This window comes from Kwoniella europaea, chromosome 1 (genome assembly GCF_036810445.1).
Source record: "Kwoniella europaea PYCC6329 chromosome 1, complete sequence".
Taxonomy (NCBI): Eukaryota; Fungi; Basidiomycota; class Tremellomycetes; order Tremellales; family Cryptococcaceae; genus Kwoniella; species Kwoniella europaea.
Genome location: NC_089487.1, coordinates 3,578,381 through 3,599,569, shown reverse-complemented (window position 1 = coordinate 3,599,569; position 21,189 = coordinate 3,578,381). Strand labels below are relative to the sequence as shown.

Genomic DNA, 21,189 nt, shown 5'->3' with positions numbered 1-21,189 from the left:
ACTTTTCAAGCTTATTTGGCTTTTTCACTTGTTCCCATGCTCATGCCTTCGTGTCGTCACATTCAACATTGACGAATCAATCCACTTCACGCTTGCGTTGCGATCCATCTGGAACCATCTGGATAACATCCTTGCCGAGGACATAGGACAATAAACAAAGTTTGACTTTCGGACAATCAGCCCCAAAACAGCATGACCTACAGAAAGCCTCAGCTTTACAACCAAAGGAGTGAAATTCAGGCACCCGGTTATACGTTTCATGTTTGGCGAATAGAATCTATTGTTCTAATCTCCAAATGTTGCAATTGATCTTTGTCGATCTTTTTGTTCTGTCGTTTCATACTGACACACACCACGAAGCTTCTTTTGTCAACTTACCACATCCGCATCTATGCTATGCTGCGTGTAGAAGCATAGATGCTTATGCAGGAGAGGATCAGGGCGAGGTTGTCTCAAAGACAACAAGAACCTTACTGATCCCATTCTTCTCCGTCATCAACAGGTAGAACAAGAGCATACGTTTCTAATCCGCTTGAATCGGCGATGGTCCCTTTTCTTCCCCCTCTTCATACCCGCTTTTAGCTTCAAACAGCTCAGCAGGAACGACGAACGACCACATACTTTCCTGGAATACGTCAACTGACGGACGAGGAATTATTGTACTGGAAACATACGGATCGACGCTTTGTGCTTTCCACCAAGTGTGGATAGAAGCGACAATAAGATTCTGACTGACTGATGAGACACAACATACCGTTTTGTGTCGTGTGTTCTGCGTGGCATCTTCGTGCACTAGAATACTCAGCCGAAGACAGAAGAGACGTAGGGTCCTGATATATTTAAAGTATTAATCTTGTCTTACCGACTTGTTCCTCTCCATCTTACATTTTTTTCTCATTCACATAATTTATCGATAAATAAAGTAGACATTCCTGAACTACGTATTAACTCTAGTTATCGCCAAGTCAACTCAAGAAGTGGATACTGAATTTATCACCTGATAACTCTCCCAGTAAATACGAAGAAGATCAGTTTTCTGGCAGCGGGAAGTCTAAACCATCTTGACGCCACCGATCTTCACCTTCATCTGAGGTATCTATCGAATCGACAATCTTCGTGACAAGAACCCGTACTGTACCTCGCCTCACGTTCGCTTAGTTATACCTTCAACCAACAAATTACAAATAGGTCATCCGATATGTCCGGTCAACATCAATATAAACCAAATGGTCAAATGGTTATTGAAAGATCAGGTTCTTCACATTCATCATTCCTTTCTAACATCTATCTAGACCCCAATTGCGTTATACCTGAATCACCTACCATCTCAATCACACCTACTCACAATATCGCGGCCGGGGCCACTCATATCGTTGAGTCACCTATCACATCTGATTCTACATGGGAAGAAAGGGAACTATCAAGGATTCAAAGTAATGATAGTGGCGAGTACGAAGATCTAGACGATCCTCAAATCTGCATTCGATCCAACAATTATTCTATTGTCGTTGGTGGTACCAAGCCATTGAGAGTTAAGAAGAAGATAGGTGTTGCAGCTGTCAAAGTTGGTTCTAGTAAGTTACACTATTCATCACCTATCTATGCGGTACCGATGATCGAGACGGTGAATGGTGATATTGAAATGTTATTCCTCACATCGTAGAAACCAAAAAGCGAATTTCCATCCCTCATTCACCTTCTCCCCAATACTCTCGATCCTTCGCAGCTCAGTCTACCTCTCCTAGACAATTCGGATATACAGGAATCAAACCTAGGAGAAACGCATCTTCCAATTCTGGTAAATCAAATTCATCCAGAACAAACGCCAACATATCATCAATCTTCCTCAACTTACCTTCCGAATCGCCAACCGAGAAAAAGGGTAGGATGAAGGGTAAGATCGGAAAGGCTACTAGATTTTGCGATTCTTCTTTACATCTTGGTCTTGGGAAATTCACAACATACGATCCGATTTCTCCTGGACCTTCACCTCCAAGTTCACCGTTACCTTCACCTAACAAACGGACTTTCGTTTCAACCTCCACTACTACCACTGGAGAATACATGAAGAAACCACTTCCTCATCCACCATCTCCTCTTACACCTTCTAGAGCACCCCGGAAAGCTGCGGCGTTACTCGGTGCAAGTGTTCCTACCGGATCTGCTCAAAACCGAAAAGGAGGAGGAAAGGTGCATGGATTGAATACAAAACATTTTAGACCATTACCTCATTCGACTTTGACTGAGATTGAGAAATTCTTCGGTGATGTTCCCAACAAGAAGCAAAAGCCTTCTGCGACCAACAGCACCACACGAAGTAAGCCAAAGTCTACTGGTGGGACCGGAGGGATGGACGAGAGAGGAATGGGAAATCGAAATGTCGGTTCAGGTGAGACAGTGAAATATAAATCTGAAAATGGATCAATGTGGTTAGATGTAGAGGAAGAACAAGAATTTGCTCGGTTATTATCCGAAATATTCGCTTTGATCCCTCAACCCCTACCTGATTTAACATTGGCAAAAGTGAAAAGTAATGAAACCACTGGCTCGCAGGAGGAAGAGAATAAATGGGAAATGGAAAAATTCACCTCCATCTTATCTTTACCTAAACCTAAATCCAACAACAGCAGTAATACCAAAACGAAAGTCGGTAAGAAGACTAAAGTAGGAAGTGAAAATTCATTTTTAGATTTAGGTTTAGATACACCTAAACTTCCTCGAAACTATATCAACCCATGGACAAGCACACCATCACATAAAAGATCATTATCAAATCCCACTTCTCCATCATCGACTATTCCTAAATTATCAATCTCATCTCCTATGCCAGCTTTGATCCCTCCTCCAAGGACCAGTTCGAAGGCGGGACCTTCTTCTTTACCTAATTCCACAACGAGTTATATGGATCAAGTCAATTGGTCTGTTACTGCTGCTAAAGCTAGAACTGGATCCGGTTCTGGTTCTGGATCAGATAGTGAAGGATCCACTTCTAGCTCAGGTTCAGGTTCAGGTTTGAATGGATCACCACCCCGAATCAAGAATCGACCTCCTCCATTAACGTTGAAAAGGATTAAACCTTCTGGTAAATTACCAATTCTTACCGCTACTACACCATCAAGTAACAGGAACAATCATCAAGCTCAAGAACCACCAGCGGTACCAGCTGTGAATAGAAGTAAACCACAAGGGATCATTCCAAATGATCGAGATAGATATATTATCCCTTCTACTCAAAGTCGTATAACCAAGAAACACGAAGCTCCTCCTACACCCTTTGTCAGACCGAGAGTCGCACCTAGACCTAATCCCACTGAAGCAATCCCACCATTACCTATAAGTATCAGACAGAGTCAAGAACCAGAACATGAACCAATGAGTTTCTTCGAACCTGCTACACCGACCGAACCCAAGTCCAAGTCGAATAACAGTAACTCGACTTCGATTTCGAATTCGAATGTGATGGGCAGTAGGGATGGGAGTGGGGGAAAGGAAAAGAAGAGTTGGTTGAAGAGAGTCGTAAAGAGACCATTGAACTTTTGAGTTGAAAGCATAAGGTAAAGATGGGAAAGGGAGATGAGTAGATGCAGGTCCTCTTCTTCGTCATTTGTATACTAAATTTCCCTCTCTTTGACTACAGTATCTTTCAGTATATATAAAGTGTATCATACCTTATCAAAAGATTATAGAACTGTAAGAGTTTGGGTTTGCTTTTAAATCTGATGGATTATTTATACACATGCAAAACATACACATAGTAATACATAATGAACATATGCAACTATAATACAACATACATATATAACAAAATATCGAATGAATCAAACGTTCTCCCATATCATTTGGACAGTACTGTTCGCCCAATTTCGCAACAAGATCAAGGTATGGGATCAAAAGTATCTTTCTTCAATCCTTTCCTATTGTTTTTCCTCTTGGAAGAAACGACCCTTATACTTTGTTGATTTTGTTCCTGATCCTCAACTATATTCCTGCCCTTGTTTGTAGCTAAACTTCCATATCCGTTTCCATTATTCATCCCATGTCCATTCTCATCTAACGGTTTGTCATTTACACCAGTATCTTGTTGAGTATCTTCCACCTCACCCTCATCCTCTTCAATTACTTTTCCAGGAACTCTCAAACTATCTTCCAGAGTCCTCTTCCCCTTATCACCCACATCCCCATCTGTGTCGGCATCAGCATCAAGGTTGATTACTCTTCTCTTCGATTTCTTCTTCGCTATCGCGGCAGCAGACGAAGAAGGTGATTTCATACTAGTGGGTGTCTGAGCTTGTACTGAGGTAGATAATCTCTGTTGGTATTGATAATTCGAATTTATCGAATTATATCTACTTGGCGTTAAATCATCTGAAGTATCTATAGTAGAGGATGAAGGTTTTTGTTGATCATGAGAATGCGAATGATCTCGTGAACGAGAAAGAGATGTCGAACGATCATGTTGTGGTTGATGTAATTTGCCTTTTTTCTCTAGGGCCATATCGATCTTTCTATTCTCCGACCAATTGAATTCCTTATCATCCAGTACCACCATCTTACCTTCTTCTCTGAATGCTATACCCAATTCTATACGCCATTCATCTTCATATCCCGTAACATCAAATGGATTTCCAACACACCAAATTTCTTTTATGGAAGGTAAGACAGATAGCCTCCCTACTTCACCTACATCCATCAATTCGTTTCTCCTTACATCAATGCGTTTGAGGGAATCGCATTGGTCTAATCCCACCAAACAATCTATCCTGTTTCCAGACAAGTTCAACGATATCACCTGAGGTATTATGGACGACGCTGATCGTAGTGAGACAATGACGTTATTGGAGAGATTGAGTGAACTGAGGGACGTGAGTCCTGATAAAGATGGCGGAAGGGTATCGAGAAGGTTGTTTGATAGATCCAGGTGTGTAAGAGATGTGAGAGGGAGTTGAGGAAAGTTGAGTAAGGTAGTGGATATCAAGGATAGATGTTGTAAATTTGGGAAACGAGCTTTGACAGTTGTATCTTCACTTGCAACGTTTTCGGAAATCACAGCCAATAGTTCCTCTATCCAATCGTCTCCATCTTGCACATCTCTGACTGTCAAGCTCCTCATACCAGGATTGGGAGGTATAATCAGAGCTCTTGGATCGTATGATTCCAGCTCCAGTCTAAACTACTTGTCAGCTTCCCTCCATAGCAGAAGACCGCAATCCGATAGCTGACTTACATCTGCAGATTTCGCATCACATCCAACGGGACCCGCACGTCTATTCCTCCTAGCTGAGTATACCCTCCAGCTTCTATCAATTCCAGTATTGGTGGATCAGATACAAACGGGGGATGTATGAGGAGAGCAGGCAGAATGGTGAACATCGAATAAAGCTGTAACAGTATCTGGTCTATGCAGGTGAACGAAACATATCAGCTGTCTCCTCATCGTCTATGGTGATCAACAGCTCACCTTCATTTATCTCTTCCTTCTTTCCGAACCACCCTCTAGTACTCTGACTACTCATCAAACTACCCATACTAACACTTCTCATACTTCCTACCCAACTCCTTACGCTCTTCACATCGCCTTCTAAATTCCGGTCATCTATCCTCGCTCCGCGCGCTGCAACAGGTACGCCCTCTTCTATGGGTACGTCAGTCCTTCCTACATGATTCAGAGATTGTGGGAGGGACTGCCATCTCAATAAGAGATATAGCAATCTATCTGGCGGAAGGCGAAGTAAAAGAGGTTTAGGCGATTTAGGAGGTATCCTCCTACTGGACGTCGAAGGCTGACCGAAACCTAGTGTGAGTGGTACTTTGAGAGATCTAGATAGGGGAGCAGAGCTCGGATCTAGACCTAGAGTGAGGAGCGTATACGATTGTTGGAGGATGGTAGGTGTACTACGAGATGGACCAGAGGGAGATAATCGACTGGAATTGACTTGCAGGTATTTATGTAATTTCGTGAGGTAAGCTGCACCATTTATAGGTTCCACAGGAGGTGAATCTTCGGAGGGAGTCAAGAATAAGGAGGTCATAGCTGGGATGGGTGGATGGAGCGTTGTCATCGATGACAAGGAAGATGATGAACACTGATAAGATTACTCGAGATGGAAGATAAGATGTCGAGGATGCATGGATGACCTTGCGTCATGTTTAGACCGATGTCCGGAAGCGGAAGCGGTGAACCGTGGGAGAACTAAGACACGAGCGAAAGGATGTGAACACGTGGTTTGAATAGAAGAGAGAAGTACTAGTTGATCAGGTCCGAGCTTGAAACGTACTCCGAGTACCCCTTTGACGTTTGATCCAACTGTTTTATTGTTCATTGTTCATCTCTCATCTCTCATCGTCTTTTTGTTTATACCGATCAATCAATAAGACTTGTCTCATCCTATAGCTTCAATGGTGAGACGTAAACAATGGTCGATCATTCTGTATGCAGCAGACAAAAGCAGACAAAACACTGGAACAGGGTAGAAAGATTGCGGCAAGAGAAAGAGGATGGGGTAAAACATTACATATAACTACTAACTATGATATGATGTTGTTCATCGTTTCTTCTTACCTAATTTACATCTACTGAACTATACTTACTGAACTTACGATTGCCCCACGATGATACTTTACTCCAGTACTCTGGCTTTTGCCCTCTCAGCGACTGGTAAGTCTGCATCTGATGTCCATCTGGCGAATTGAAGCTGACTGATTCGATACCAGTTTCTTGGGCAAGTCAAGTATGTTCACCTGAGAATTGCCTCGATGGCAAAAGCTCTTCTCAAAGTGAGCTCACCTCACACCTGGTGTTGAAGAATGAAGCTTACACTACGATGTTCATCAGTTCTTGCGTATGACTCGTCTTCTTCCAAATACCTTACACCAGGAACATACTCCGATTCATCTCTCTCTCCATCCTCCTCATCACTCAACATCACTCGATCCTCCGACACGTTAACCGTATCATTTCCATCTACCCCGTTGGGATTTCCTAAGACTATATATGATGGATCAAAGGATGTATGGGATAATGGGAATTGGTCATTGGACGATTGGAAGAGTATCTACTTACCTTCCAACTGGTACGGAGTTCTGGAAGGAGGGAAGGTAGTATGGGGTGCTATACCTAACAAAGGCCAATTACCGAATGATATGACCGGATTGAAACTGGTCAAAGCCGTTTCAGGTGAGCTAATGCTTCTGTCGGCCTAAGATAGGAGTTGAAGCTGATGATCATATGTTGAATTGTAGCTGTCTGCGATCCCCCCTGTTCCTCTCACGGGGTATGTGTACCAGACAACACCTCTTCGACAGGTACATGTCAGTGTGCTGCTGGATGGGCAGGATCGTCATGCGATCTGTGCGCTACTGGATATTGGGGTTCTTCCTGTTCTCGTGAGCTATCGCGCCTATTATTTTCCCTTATAACGCTGATCAGTCCCGGATGTAGCTGGACCATCGAATTGTACGATATGGGATGATGGTCTATCTGGTACAGGAGCATGTCTGGGTACGGCTTCCTCATCTTCGTTGGGTAAGCTGATCGGCACTTGTTGATTCCACAGTAGCTTACTTTCTATTTCAGTTTGCAATTGCGATTCGGGAACATGTACCTCGTCGAACCAGTGTATCTGTTCAGCGGGTTGGCAGACCAATTCAACCGTATCTTCAGCACTGTGCAATGCATGCGCAGAAGGGTTCTTCCAAGATTCAAACGGGAACTGCGTCGGTAGGTCAGCTTTAACTATCCTACCAAGCGAAGCAACCGCTGATCGATCCCTCACAATAGCTTGTCCACTCGGATGCGATACATGCACCCTCCAGCAAGGTACAAATTCAACTGCAACCTGCACATCATGCTCCAACAGCTTATCCCTTACGACTGCAAACCCAGCAGCGTGCTCAGCAACCACTGGATCTTGCGCGGATGGAACATACTATGACGCTGGCAGCGCTTCTTGCAAAAGGTCAGTGTCCATTTGGGTAGCGCTCGAACAGTTCAACTGATGCAGTATCACTTAGCTGCTCACCTGCATGTTCCACATGTACCGGTCCCTCAACATCCGGTTGTCTATCTTGTGCATCACCTCGAGTCAACCTACAAGGTTCCTGTGTATATTACGATGCTTCGACGGGTATATGTGATTCGGCGCTATCGACATTGCAAGGTGTCTATGTGGTAAACCTGCAAAAGAGCGAATGTGACGGTAAGCTATACACCTCCTCCAACAGGAATAACAGCTTATATCCCTTCGATCACAGCTTGTCCCTCTGGCTGTCTCGAATGCCATATCCCCGATTTTGCCAATGTGAAGGGCTACGATACTTTACAATGCTCGTCTTGTCAAGGAGGGTATCTTCTGGAAGATGGAAAATGCGTGAGGAAATGTAATGATGGTTGGTTCCTGCCTGAGGGTAGCGCAGTTAAGAACGGAACATGCCAAAGTGGGTCTGCATACTTTCCCGCATCATGTTGTGCAGAGAGAGGGCTGACAGATGGATTGTGACACACTGCAGAATGCGACTCATCTTGTTCGACATGCGTTTCCAGCTCTACAACCTGTACTTCCTGCCCTTCTCCATTATTCGCTTCTGGCGGTAACTGTCTATCTACCTGTCCATCTTCGACAACGCCCCTAAATGGTACCTGTGTACCATGTCCAGTGGATTGTACGACATGTTCATCTCCTACAGAATGTTCGACTTGCCCTGCGGATCGACCTGTCATGCATAATGGAAGATGTATCGATCACTGTTCGAAGGACGAGTACCACGACTCAACAAGAGGATGTCAAGCATGCGATTGGAGATGCTCATCATGTTCTGCAGGCGATTCCAAATCTTGTACCTCTTGTTCTGATGGCTATATCCTTAAAGAAGGTGAATGTGTAGCTGCTAGCTGTGACGAAGGAGGTTTCGCTAGTGGATTAGGAGTATGTCTAAGTGAATTGGTGGATGAGTCTAGTAAATCAAGATTGTTTTGGTTATTCTTCTTGATCATCCTATTGTTAGGTGGGGGTATAGGAGCGTTTTGGTGGTATATTAGAAGAGAGAGGCAAAAGACTAGGAAAGCTACGAAGGAATTCGGAGATAAATTGGATGAGAGGACTGTTCAAGATAACTTAAGAGTATTGAGATTAGAAAGGGTATTGGGATTACAAAGGATCTTAACTTCGGACGAACCAAAACAACAAGCAGAAGGATACGAAGAGAAGAGAAATAGGAGATTCAGAGAATTACTTTTACCTTCCAAAAGAAAGCGAACGGATGTGGAGAAAGATATAGAATTGAAATCTACCAATTTCGCTTCAAATCGAATGACTTATGGTTATGGTGTACCTCCTCCGCCATATGTCCCGTCTGAGCTTTCTACTCCTACAAATGTGAAGGGTGGGAACAAGAGAGATTCGTTAGATTCGATACCTACTCCAATATTACCTTCTTTCGTGTCACCCACTATACCGACTTTTCACTCTTCATCTTCATCTGCAGGAGGTAGACCGAGGATGGAAAGAAAAGAAAGTAATGGTAACACCACTATTCATTCGATGTCCTCTCCGATCTCACCAGAATATCAAACTTCGCTCATGCCTCCTCCGCGACCTGGGATGATACGAACTACCACACAGGAAAGAGAACGAGAAGTAAACCGAAACAGACGAGGTGATGTGCAAAGTCTAGATGGGGAAGAAAACGATGATATAGAATTTGCGAGGAGGTTAAGGGATTTATGGCCTAATTTAAAAAGGAGAGAACAAGAAGGGTGGATATGATGTGGTAGAGTGTGATGTACAGTATAGATTTGTGTAGATCATGCATATATGCATAATGTCTTCTAACTGTACACTAAATTCATTTGAGAATTCAAATGAACGTAACTTGAATAACATCTTTAAGGATTGTACCTCACTTTATGTCCGAAAGTGAAAGTCCAATCGCTTCCAACACAATACACCCTATCATTTCCTGCCCCTATCACCAGACATCAAAAATTCATTTACCCTCTTCAAACTAGCTCTAGGAGGATTCCCATCCGGCCAAAGCGAAATCAAACCATGTAACTTGACAGCTATATCGCTCTTGGTCAACCTTGTATCCTCATTAACTACCTGTATTTCGTCATTCGACGGCGACATCGAGCAGATGAGAGCCAAAGCAAGAGGTAAAATCAATTTCCTACCTTCTACTGAAGGTTCAGGTGGTTCATCGAGTTTAGCTTTTTCTTCTTGTTGTCCCTTTCCTTCTGGTGGTTGTACGTGTGCTTCCCGATATAGCTCCAAAGCTAGTTCCACATCTTCTTTCCTTCCATGGACCAACACCACTCCTCTTTTTTCTCCTTGGTTCCTCAGAAAATCAACTAACTCGCTTAGCGTCGATTCATAAGCTTTACCTTCGGTTTTAGAATTAGCCACAGCCAATATCCTCTCTTCTGGCGTAAAATCAAGTAATCGAGGTAGGTCTTTAGGATATCTTTCATATTCCACTACTCTGACTATTATCGTATTGTCTGAGGAAGTTGAGTATTTCCATTGGGTAGATGTAGTTATGATAGGTGATCCGATACTTAATGCTATTATCAAGGATTCGTCGGGTATACCAATCGTACTTTCACCAATACTTGAAAGAGAATTTGAATCGAGGGAAGAAGCTGAGGGAGCAGGTAATTTCGACATTGAATGGGATAAGACCAGCTCATCTACCAGGGAAGGTAAATTATCTCTTTCCGCTTTGAGAAGGTCGGATCTGTTGGAATGGAATAACGTAGGTGTTAAACCCTATGATCGATTGACAAATCACTATATCAGCTTAATAGTTCTATCAATGAGTAAATGTGATGCTTTGAGGAGAAGCCAAATGGAGATGAACATACCCTAGCCCAAAGCTCATCATCGTCCCCTGCACCTGGTATATAATCAAATCCGACCGTTCTATTCGTATCTCCCAGCCTGGTGACTGAGGGTATCTGATCATCTGGGTTATTCACCCAGCGCGAGGCCGAGAGACATATTATGGGTGTATAAGGAGGATTAAGAGGTATCGCAGGTGGAGTGGAGGTGGATGGGTGAATGAAGAAGGGTCGTAAGGGTTTGGCGAGGTTGGGTAATGGAAGGGAAGATTTCTATCGCCATACATGAAAGTCAGAATCGATGAATGATTGGAATACTCCACATGCGATCAAATGCGCAATATCAGATTTGCTTCATTCACTCACCTCGAGGGTCTCTGCCCATAGAGGGAAATTTGGGCAGAAGGATATCTCTGATTCGTGAGGAGGCTCCCTCTGATTGTTGTGTATATAGGATCCATTGACGAGCACTCACGAACGACTTCAAACCTCCCGTCAAACCAATTCTCAGCTACATCCTTCACGAAGCTCTCATCCGCCGATATAGAATGTAACCTATTAAACAGATCATGCTGAGCTGCATATTTCTTGACGGCTCGTATGTCCGACATGTTGTTGTTCTATGTCTGAAGGTTCAAGCTGGGTACTAGTACTGAACAAAAAGATGAAGAACAAACAGTGGAGGTGGGAGAACGCATAAATAAATTTCTGAACTTTCCGGTAACAAGTTGATTTTCTGGATTAGCCGTGCCTGTTAATCAGATGACTTGTAGAGATCAGCATAGGCGTAGTTTATCGATGCAGCTGGTGACAGTCTATCATGTTCTCGTAAACTCATCCATTTCTATGATGGGGAGATGCTGGGCAGAGGACGAACATGATAGGAATCAGCGTGAAAGGTAAAGTCGTCCATCTATGTTATTCTCATGATGACGAGCTCAAAGGTATTGCAGCTTCAAGTAATTATCTACGTTGCATATCTAGCACCTATCTAGGAGAACACCATAGGCACTATTCGGCAGGGTCCGTTCGAATAGTCGAAGGCATCAATACTGTTCTCAATCAATAACTCACCCACTCAGGTGAGGTATGGAGAACATCATAGACTCTGTTTTTTAGATCTGCCCGGGAGAAAAGAGCAACACTACGCTGTTCTCTCACCCAGCACCCAGCTCTGCTAATGAGCTAGAAATTGTACAGAACACCATAGTCTCAAATCGAACCAACCCCCTAGTCGGTCAAATGACACATCTATGCTGTTCCCGTCTCTGCAAACACGCATGAAATACCTGTGAGACAGACGGTGAGAGCCGCATAGAGTTATCGTTCCAGTATTTTTCCAGGTATACTATGCTGTTTTGCTTTATGTGGGATGATACGGTGTCCGTAACCCAGAGAAAAGGGGCTTTCAGATATCCATTCAGATAGATTCATCCAGATCATACTGGTTGTGATCGCACTGCATTACATACATACCAACAGATCTACCAGCTCGTCTTCCCATGACATTTTATTCTATCACACACTAGGATATCACTGACCGTCCGCAGATACGTTGTATATAGCAGCCGGACCCTTGGCATTGTAGTCAACTTTACTTATCGCATGTTTCCCTTGCGAGTCTAAGAAAGCGACCTGGTCAAGAACAAAAAATCAGTATACTGTACAAAATTCTTTGTCCTTTGGTATTGTTTACTCACTTTGGCAACCAGTGAACCACCTAGGAAAGGTGCTAATTCCGTCGTGGAGTTCTTAAAGTTGGCGAAATAATCTGGGATATTGAGTAATCGTATTTTGGAAGGTTGGCAGTCAGATGTCAGGTCGGCTGAAGAGAGGAGGTATGGTGATAGATATGTTATCAGTGCTGGCGAGAAAGCTATAAATAATTACCGCGGTTAGTTTAGTACGACGAAGATCCTTATCCGTAACGGAGTATGCAGTATCACACTCACACTTGATCCTAGCCAATTCACCGACCACACCAACACTTTCCCATAATACCAATCTCTCTCCCAGACTCAACGATGCATTATCAATGGCCCTTCCCACGCCTTCCCAAACCGTATCACCGCCTTTCTCCTTACCCAGCAACAAAGGCTCACACAATCGGTGTCTAACTGGACCTAGCTGGATCTCTTTGCCAGGTAGCGAAGGGATGCTGATCACTATCGCATCGATAGGCTGAGGTAAAGCCGCGGCAGCAGCAGCAGCATCTGCGGCCGCTTGAGCCGATTTGGCTGCTGCCGCAGCTGCTGCAGCTTGCTGTTTCTTGGATTTATGCGATTGGGCTGTCGGTGCAGGTGCACTGTCTCCCACAAGTCTAACAAAGCACAAAGGTATCACATCAGTATTTCATCTTCGCATATCCACTGAAGGATACAGCTTACTTCTTCGCAACATCAAACGAATCATCTTCCTTTTCCGCCCCAACCACCCCACTCGGGTTTCCAACTACTATCGATCTATTTCCAGTTTTCAGGAACGGTACCTCCAAATCATCACCCGTACATTCATTCCAAACAACTTGAGATACCTCTCTGACCAATTTCTTCTTCTCCTCTATCGACAAGTCCTCTTTTCCCGAAGCGGCTTTCAACTCTTTATCCAATAATTCATCTTCTGACAGTAAATCTTCTAAGAATTGTCTACAATCTAATTCACCCACTTGTACAGTTGTTGAGCATTCCCACCGTACGACTGAATCGGTTATTATGAATATACTAGTTTCGACGGAGCTGATATGTACGATAATCCCACTCGTAGCTCCTAATGCGTATATCGATGCTAAATGTGACGGTATCAAGGAGAATGCCGGGGTATTAAGTGTCTCAAATGCTACTTGAGTGTAAGCTGCTTGAGTGGATAGAGGTAAAGTCGGTGTCGGTGGTGGGATAAATAGTAACGGTGATGAGTTGGATGTTATGGTTATTCCCAACAGCGTATATAGATGTGACCTGATGGACTATGAATATCAACATGGACATCAATAGGATGAATGACAGAAACCACTTACAGAATATATTCTCGACCTTCCCAATCATCTACCGACTTGCTAGACCTGAATGGCCAACGTATATCGTACTTGTCTTCGAATCCATCTTCCTTCTCCGCGTTTGACAGATCTTCACCGACTAACCAGCCTGACCTTGCCGAGCTTTCCGGAGCAGGGGTCTGTGAAGGTATTTCACCATCCATGCTAACATCCCCACTAGCCTCGTCGGGTTTGGATGATGACGAAGTCGATGGTATAGCATAACATGCTCGCAGAGTCTATAACTTCGAAATCAGCTTTGACAGGAAGACGGAAGCCAAGAAAGGACATACGATTGATGGACGATTGAACAGTTCTGATATACCGTGGACAGCTCGTATACAGTCGGTGTCGCAGTGTACGACAACAGCATGTGATTCACGTAGATGGGCCATGACTGAATCTTACTACGTGTAGTGGTATGTAGCTTATATTTATACGTGAATTGTGTTTTACCTGAACATCAACATCAACATTGCAGGCAGGAGGACGTGTTTTGACACAAGAAACAAATTGAGTTAGGTGCGCGATTTGTCAGGGTGTGGATAGGCGAGGGAGTCCGCTTCACCTGCAGCTGGGACAGAAGGCACGCCGGGATTGTATCTTATCAATGATCCCGAGATGAGATGTGAGATGTCGCCTTGGAAAGTTGAATGCAGTCGCTGATCACCATGCAGTTTTGCGCCTAAGTTAGACATCACTTCTTATTGTCCAGCTCCCAGAAGATCAGCAAATCAATATGTCAGAAGAACATTTCCTCGCCGTCCCACCAGCCCCAAGTGATCAAATTCGCTTCGAGATCTATTACGGTGTTTCCTCGCCTTGGGCATTGTTGGGTGCTCCGGAGGCAGAGCGCATAGCGGAAAAGCATGGCGTGACGATATATCTCAAGCCAATCGTAGTGGTGGAAGAGAACGGTGGGATACGAGTAAGTCAAACAGGATCTCGAATCCCGAGCTTTCCTGTCCAGCTAACTCCGAGCAAACGCTTACAGCTCAAGACTCGTCATCCCGCTCGACAAGCATATCATGCTCTAGACCTCTATCGAACCGCCAAACACTTGAACGTGCCTATGAAACCTTCTCCGAAATATTACCCTCAACCAGCAGGTACCATCGAAATTGCCGGACAAGCCATTATACGCATACAGCAGAAGTTTGGTATAGGATCGAAAGAAGCTTTGAAGTTCAGTTATGAGATTCAGAGGTGTATATGGATAACGGAACAGGGGGATCATGCAAAGGTCGAGACTCTGCAGCAGATCGCTAGACAATGTGGCTTTGACGAGCAGACGATAGATGAGTGTGTGGTAGATAAGAGAGGGCAGGAGGGGGAGGAAGGTGTCAAAGAGTGGAGGAGGAATCATGAGGAGGCTGTCAAGCTGGGTAAGCCATCTACATTCAATCAGGAGCCTCCTACTGAATTCCAAGCGGATTTGCTGATTGTTATTCATAGGTATATTCGGAACACCAAATTACGTAGTGAACGGAGAGATATTCTGGGGTCAGGATAGGTTGAACTTTGTGGAGATCCGGATAAAAGAATTGATAAAAGCTGGCGCTAAGCCTGTCAAGTATTGATATAAATGGTATAAATGCATGCTGGGTACTAGAAGACACCGAATATTCGATTTTCTGCAAGGTAATCCTATATCGACTCGTCTCCCGCCCATCTTACATCCGCTTCATTCTCCAGCCAGTCCATCCACTTCTTCAGGTACTTACTGCCTTTCCCTACAGTGGAAGAATCACCTACTACGCACTATATCCAAGAGTTTGAATATCAGACTCATAGAACTCCGGTTCGGTTGGCAATTATAACTCACCAATTGCCTTTTCGCTCTGGTCATAGCCACGTTAAGTCTCCTATATTCACCCAAGAAACCGACCTCTCCCGTGGGGTTTGATCTGACCAACGAAAGTATGATTGCCTAGCAGACATATAAGAGCTCAGCTGTGATTTTCCCACTCGAATGCTTTTACTCACCTCTCTCTCCTGACCTTGTAATCCATCAACACTTCCTATAGTCATTTCTGGATATTCCTCATGTAACATGCTCGATATGAGCGATACTTGAGCTTGATAGGGCGTGACGATCCCAATTTCAGCCGGGTTAACGCCTAACTCGATCTAGCAGCCCATAATTTCAAAATATCAATCAGCTGCTCAACGACATCCATGGTCGGACTTGGATTCGAATTCGGACATACCAATTTTCTGGCCCACTTGGTCATCACACTAGCTTCATTCTCATTCGACTTGGATCCTTCTCCTATACCACTCTTCTTGCTATCCTGATCATCTCCCTCCGTCCTTTCATAAAACTCGCATCCGGCCGTGTCAAAGAACACCACGACAGGTGCCAAATAATCTTTCGATTCCTCTGACTCCTTGTCTTCTATAGAAAGCAAATCCAATAACGTCCTCTTGGACACCGACTCGTGTGATATCAACTGGGATTCATAGAGCGTATCGGAAGGGAAAGAAGCGATGAGTGAATTCATTCGATATTGAACTTTCAATACCCTCTTGATCCCTTCTCCATAGATCGACTCTAGTCGTTCAAACAATGTCGTTTCTAATGTTTTAGGAGGCTTCAGCATCGTGCGTGATTTTACGCTGATGCCATTTAGTTCCTCGGATAGACCTTCAACGAGTTTGAGGGATTTGTCATCTTTACTCATTATTGTTGGTGGTAGCTAAAATGCCCCAAAGTCAACTCTCTATTTCACCTTAATTCATATTTAGGACCTACCTGTTGTGGATCACCTGCCAAGATCAACTTCTTAGCTTTCAATATCGGTACCCAACAGACAGCTTCTATAGCTTGAGTCGCTTCGTCCACAATGGCAAGATCAAATATCATATTATTGAGTTGTCTCGACCCAGCACTATGGCAGGTCGCCAATACCACCTGAGCACGAGATAGAACTGAGGTGACGACTTTGCCTTCTCGCTGGCGATACCTGAGATGAGTGATTCAGCATGTCAGCCCCTAAGTTTCACCAGCCCAGCTATTTTGAGGCAGTAACCCCTACCAGACCAGGTCTTGGGGCAGAGGTATCACTCACTCTTTTCTCAACTCCTTAACTTCCTCCCACTTCTTCCCCCTCTCTTTCCCCTTAACAGCTCCTCTCTCACCCTTCTTCTTGCCTAGATCCGATAAATGACCCTGCATTTCATTACCTACATCTTTCAGCAACTCACCTTCTTCCCCATTCGCTGCTCTATAATCCAATGTCTCTCGAACCAGATCGCGATGTACCCTAGTTGGATGACCTAATCGCAATATCGATCCGGGAGGTAAGAGGGAAGAGTAGGGGGGTAATTGAGATAAAGCATGTAATCGAAGTAACAAATTGTCCAATGCCAAGTTGGAAGGGGTAGTAATGAGTATACGGGGTTGTTGAGTGGTAGAGGATGAGGCGGGACGAGAGAGGTATTGGAAAATTAATTCGATAAGTGTATGGGTTTTACCTGTCTATAACGAATGTCACCATCAGTATCTTGCAAATACGACAAGAGCAAGGGTAGGGATAGTACTATATGCTATACTCACCCCTGGAGGACCATGTATGCAAGCTACATTCTCCGCTGTGAGACAGAACCTGATTGCATCTTTCTGGGAATCGTTCAAATTCTCGTCATACCACTTGACGTCCTCCTCTTTGGCATTGTCCTCTTCGTCGTTTCCGAGCGTCGGAGGGATATCTTTAGACCATGAAGGTAATTGTATGCCTAATAACGAATTGATCAGGGGAAAGTTTTGAGCGTTGGGTGTAGGTGATCCTTCTTCGGGTAAGATCAACCTTTTCAGATGAAGTAATGTTTTGTCCATCCGATCAAATGTCACTGTATTGGCAAGCTTCAGCCTGATCAGATCAGACAGATATCACCAACGTCAATATGTCTCAAGGTGCAAGGACCTTAAATAGTCGGATCGTGTGTGAACACTCACAACCGCAATCTCTCAGGTAAGTCAACCTCCTTCTTCTCGTCTATAGCGACCACGACCTTCTCCTGAGATACCTTATACACAATTCCTTCAACTGCATTATCACCTTCATCTGCATTATCTTTCTTCTTGGCTTTACTCTTTGTTGAAAAGGAAGTAGATGATATATGAGCTTCTATACGAACCGGATCACCAGATCTGAACGTATGAGGGGGTAATAAAGGCGAGACATGATATGCCGAAGGTCGATTGAGCTCTATCAAGCTGTAGATCAGATCGACCCAGTCAGAACTGTATTATATGATATGCAATCTCATATCCGCTCACCTCTTACCTCCCAGTCCGACACTGATGTTACTAACTCCCAAACTACCTATAGACAGACCCCGTTGTTCTAGCAATTTGGGCGAACATTTCGAATTCAACAATCTGGTTTGTTCTTCCTCTGCTTTACGTTCCAGCTCTAACAGGTATTGATGACGGTTGATGAATGCTTCAAGGACCGAGCGAGATGGTGGTACAGGCTGAAGCAGTTGAGAGGTCATGGTGAGCAAGCATCAGAGCAAAAGTAAACGAATGTTGAAAGCCAAAAAAGGTGAACGAAAATGTCGATTAGATGTAGATTCGACAACGACAACGACAACGATGACGTTTTGAGCTGAGGCTGGGAACCGAGGTGCGAGATTTATTCAACATGATCAATGTCCGAATATGTCTGCTTTTGAAGCAGAATCCAACTACAAAGGCGATGCACGAGTACAAACGCATGCATTTCTGACATTGGTAGTATACTACATAATGTTCGCTACGATGCATCAGCATGCCAAGCCAGACTTGCACCTCATACACTGATTCCACCATTGAGTCTCGTAAAAGCCCTCACGGCATCTATAGGTATCATCAGCACAAACTCCCCTGTTCTAGTACTAGAGAAACATAGCTCACGATCAGCATCAGTCAAACTAGCATCGTCCCCTCCCACCTTCATGTACAATTCCAGCTTGTCGCTCTTTTTAGCCACCAAAAACCTGTTTGAAGTGGATTTCGCGAGTATCTCCAGCACATCCGCGCTGCTACAATATATCCCACAAGAAGGCAAGAAGACTATCAGCATGACACCACTATCTCGCTCAAGGGAATCAATCGGAACATACTCTTGTATGGCTGATCTCAGATGAATTAACGACTGATCAGAAATGCCATCTAATTCGCCTCTTGTCACCATCGTGTCTTGCCCTAATAACGCTATACAGGGGTTATTCGAAGCAGAGTGAGGTTCGGGTGAGGTTTGACCAGTCAGCTTTTTAAACAGATCTTCCGTGGCTTTGGTATCTGGAAGAGTATAAGGTGGAGCGACGTCTTTGGGTAGTATGATGGAAACGAGTATATTATTTCGCTACATGAACACCATCAGCTTGATGTGCAGGCGGGATGATTCCAAGCACCTGTTTAACTTACTATCACCCAGCACACCTTTCTCTTCTCGTATGTGCCTTTTTGTACCGATTTAATCCACACAGTCTTGCCTGCCCATTCTATCTCTTCGTCTTGCTCCACGGCAGCTTCTAGCTCTTCTAGTGCCACGGAAGCAGGCTCGACATGGTGAGTCCGATTGTTATCATATGTGGGAGGTTCCTGTCCATCGCGTGAGGTAGAACTTGTTGTTGGTTCCTCTTTATCTTGACTCTCGACCTGTACAGAAGTAGGTGTCGACGATCTTGCCAAGCCAAACACATTTCCCACATTACCCATCGCACCTCCTATCCCACCTAATCCGAACCCCCATTGGCCTTTCGAAACTTCGTCTACTCCATCCTTGGGTTTGATTGCGGTGTCAGGTTTGGGAAATGATGGAGTGGATGAAGTAGTAGAGCTGCGCCTTATCTCCGGTACCCATCCTCCCAAAGTTGTCCAACTCGATTTACGGCTGTTCTGTGTTTTTCTACCTAAGCCAAGGCCAAGGTTCAAGCCGAAGCTCATTGTGTGTCTATCACCGCTAGTAGGTATAGGCTGAGATATGACAGGTGGAGGAAGGGTCGACTGGACGAGAGTATGTAGATATCTTATCAGAGCTGGATCATCCACCACTTCATCCTTGTACAGAGGTCCTTTTGGCCCGACCACGATGAGCGAGCCTTCGACGTTGGACTGATATTCCTCGAACAGGTCGGCTGCAATAGATATTGGTGGATAAATTTCCACCCAGGTTGACAGGGATGGTGAGGAGAGATAAGCGGATTCGAATTGAAATGCAAAGCGAGTAAAATACTTGTCGAGGATGGTTGAGAGAGGAGCTGAAGGTATGGTGTGAGAGGAGAATGGTCCGTGTAATAGCTATGGTAGAGCTGCTCGTGAGCACTATACATTCATCCTAGTCCAGAAGGTCACACTCACCCTGAAGTCCTCATAGCCCCTGGCTAAACCGTCAACCAGCATCTCATCGGATATACCTTGAGAACCATTCACGGAGTCCTTCTTCTCATTGTCCAAATGTGATAGCGTGATACACTGTGCAGTTCTCTTCTATCAGCACTGATGTCACCAAATGATTTCGAGCGGACGTACACAATATATGTAGAAATCTGGTTCAGGACTAAAAATAATCAGACGACTCCTATTGCCATGGATCGAGGTGTATTTGGAGGATGATTCGACGATCATACTAAAAGAGAAGGTAAATCAGGGGATCCCGGTATCAATAAGATGAGCTCTCAACTCACTTTCCAAATCCCATTAGCCCTTTTGCCAGCCCTACCTGCCTCAACATCTTATCTCTACTCACTCCGCCGGCCTCTCGAGAGGTATAAAATAGGATTTGGGCAGCTTCTCTTAAATCATCATCGTCATCTTTGTTATCTGATCTCGGTATATCAGGTCGTACGGTAGGATTGAAAATCACGAAATGAGACAAGCTCGCCGCAATGGTTTTGCTCGGTCCAGGAGAGGCGGTAGCATTGGTGGGAGGCATCTCATATGATCAGTGCGATATGAAAGAAGGATACGAAGATGAAGCTCAAGTAGCTGAACAAATGTGAGCGTTGAGTATCGGACATGCGCGTTGATGCCGTCTCAGGGTTCATCAAAGAGCGTTCGTTGGGTTGATCTGTGATGGTAAATTTTTGCTATCCTCCGACATGGATTAGATTTTAGGAGGTCCCACTCCTCTTGCTCCGGGCAATCTGTGGAGAGCTCGCTCTACTGAGCTGAGCAAGTCGCAAGGAAGAAGCATGATGTTCTCAGGTTGCTACTCGCATCAGCGTCAAACGTCAAACCTCCACCCTCCACCACCCAGCCCCGGTGAGCTATTCCTGGCTCCCAACCTCCACCCCGAGGTCCACTTGCCACACATGTATAAAAGCAATGGCCGTC

At 44.4% G+C, this 21,189-nt stretch overlaps 8 protein-coding genes across 8 annotated transcripts; 3 read left to right on the top strand and 5 right to left on the bottom strand.

Moving 5' to 3' along the window:
* Positions 1-1,198: 1,198 nt before the first annotated feature.
* On the top strand, positions 1,199-3,540 carry V865_001362 (uncharacterized protein; the record flags this gene model as incomplete). The annotated part of the gene is made up of 2 exons (XM_066225181.1): positions 1,199-1,574; positions 1,664-3,540. The coding sequence occupies 2 exons, from the start codon at positions 1,199-1,201 to the stop codon at positions 3,538-3,540; spliced, it is 2,253 nt and encodes a 750-aa protein (XP_066081278.1).
* A 334-nt stretch (positions 3,541-3,874) lies between these two features.
* On the bottom strand, positions 3,875-6,029 carry V865_001361 (uncharacterized protein; the record flags this gene model as incomplete). The annotated part of the gene is made up of 3 exons (XM_066225180.1): positions 3,875-5,165; positions 5,225-5,396; positions 5,459-6,029. 3 exons carry the CDS (start codon positions 6,027-6,029, stop codon positions 3,875-3,877), a joined length of 2,034 nt encoding a protein of 677 aa, XP_066081277.1.
* A 580-nt stretch (positions 6,030-6,609) lies between these two features.
* On the top strand, positions 6,610-9,761 carry V865_001360 (uncharacterized protein; the record flags this gene model as incomplete). Its single annotated transcript, XM_066225179.1, has 10 exons — positions 6,610-6,655; positions 6,712-6,774; positions 6,833-7,174; positions 7,240-7,383; positions 7,439-7,522; positions 7,574-7,717; positions 7,778-7,955; positions 8,011-8,195; positions 8,251-8,433; positions 8,506-9,761. 10 exons carry the CDS (start codon positions 6,610-6,612, stop codon positions 9,759-9,761), a joined length of 2,625 nt encoding a protein of 874 aa, XP_066081276.1.
* Positions 9,762-9,947: 186 nt separating this feature from the next.
* On the bottom strand, positions 9,948-11,445 carry V865_001359 (uncharacterized protein; the record flags this gene model as incomplete). The annotated part of the gene is made up of 4 exons (XM_066225178.1): positions 9,948-10,763; positions 10,859-11,107; positions 11,201-11,247; positions 11,310-11,445. 4 exons carry the CDS (start codon positions 11,443-11,445, stop codon positions 9,948-9,950), a joined length of 1,248 nt encoding a protein of 415 aa, XP_066081275.1.
* Positions 11,446-12,367: 922 nt separating this feature from the next.
* On the bottom strand, positions 12,368-14,260 carry V865_001358 (uncharacterized protein; the record flags this gene model as incomplete). Its single annotated transcript, XM_066225177.1, has 6 exons — positions 12,368-12,469; positions 12,535-12,710; positions 12,787-13,154; positions 13,222-13,788; positions 13,848-14,104; positions 14,159-14,260. 6 exons carry the CDS (start codon positions 14,258-14,260, stop codon positions 12,368-12,370), a joined length of 1,572 nt encoding a protein of 523 aa, XP_066081274.1.
* A 344-nt stretch (positions 14,261-14,604) lies between these two features.
* V865_001357 (uncharacterized protein) lies at positions 14,605-15,445 on the top strand (the record flags this gene model as incomplete). The annotated part of the gene is made up of 3 exons (XM_066225176.1): positions 14,605-14,793; positions 14,860-15,250; positions 15,321-15,445. 3 exons carry the CDS (start codon positions 14,605-14,607, stop codon positions 15,443-15,445), a joined length of 705 nt encoding a protein of 234 aa, XP_066081273.1.
* Positions 15,446-15,512: 67 nt separating this feature from the next.
* V865_001356 (uncharacterized protein) lies at positions 15,513-18,365 on the bottom strand (the record flags this gene model as incomplete). The annotated part of the gene is made up of 9 exons (XM_066225175.1): positions 15,513-15,626; positions 15,691-15,795; positions 15,852-15,995; positions 16,076-16,564; positions 16,621-16,831; positions 16,937-17,346; positions 17,425-17,737; positions 17,824-18,084; positions 18,148-18,365. 9 exons carry the CDS (start codon positions 18,363-18,365, stop codon positions 15,513-15,515), a joined length of 2,265 nt encoding a protein of 754 aa, XP_066081272.1.
* A 296-nt stretch (positions 18,366-18,661) lies between these two features.
* On the bottom strand, positions 18,662-20,788 carry V865_001355 (uncharacterized protein; the record flags this gene model as incomplete). The annotated part of the gene is made up of 7 exons (XM_066225174.1): positions 18,662-18,708; positions 18,766-18,893; positions 18,975-19,216; positions 19,279-20,154; positions 20,215-20,328; positions 20,386-20,482; positions 20,541-20,788. 7 exons carry the CDS (start codon positions 20,786-20,788, stop codon positions 18,662-18,664), a joined length of 1,752 nt encoding a protein of 583 aa, XP_066081271.1.
* Positions 20,789-21,189: the final 401 nt, after the last annotated feature.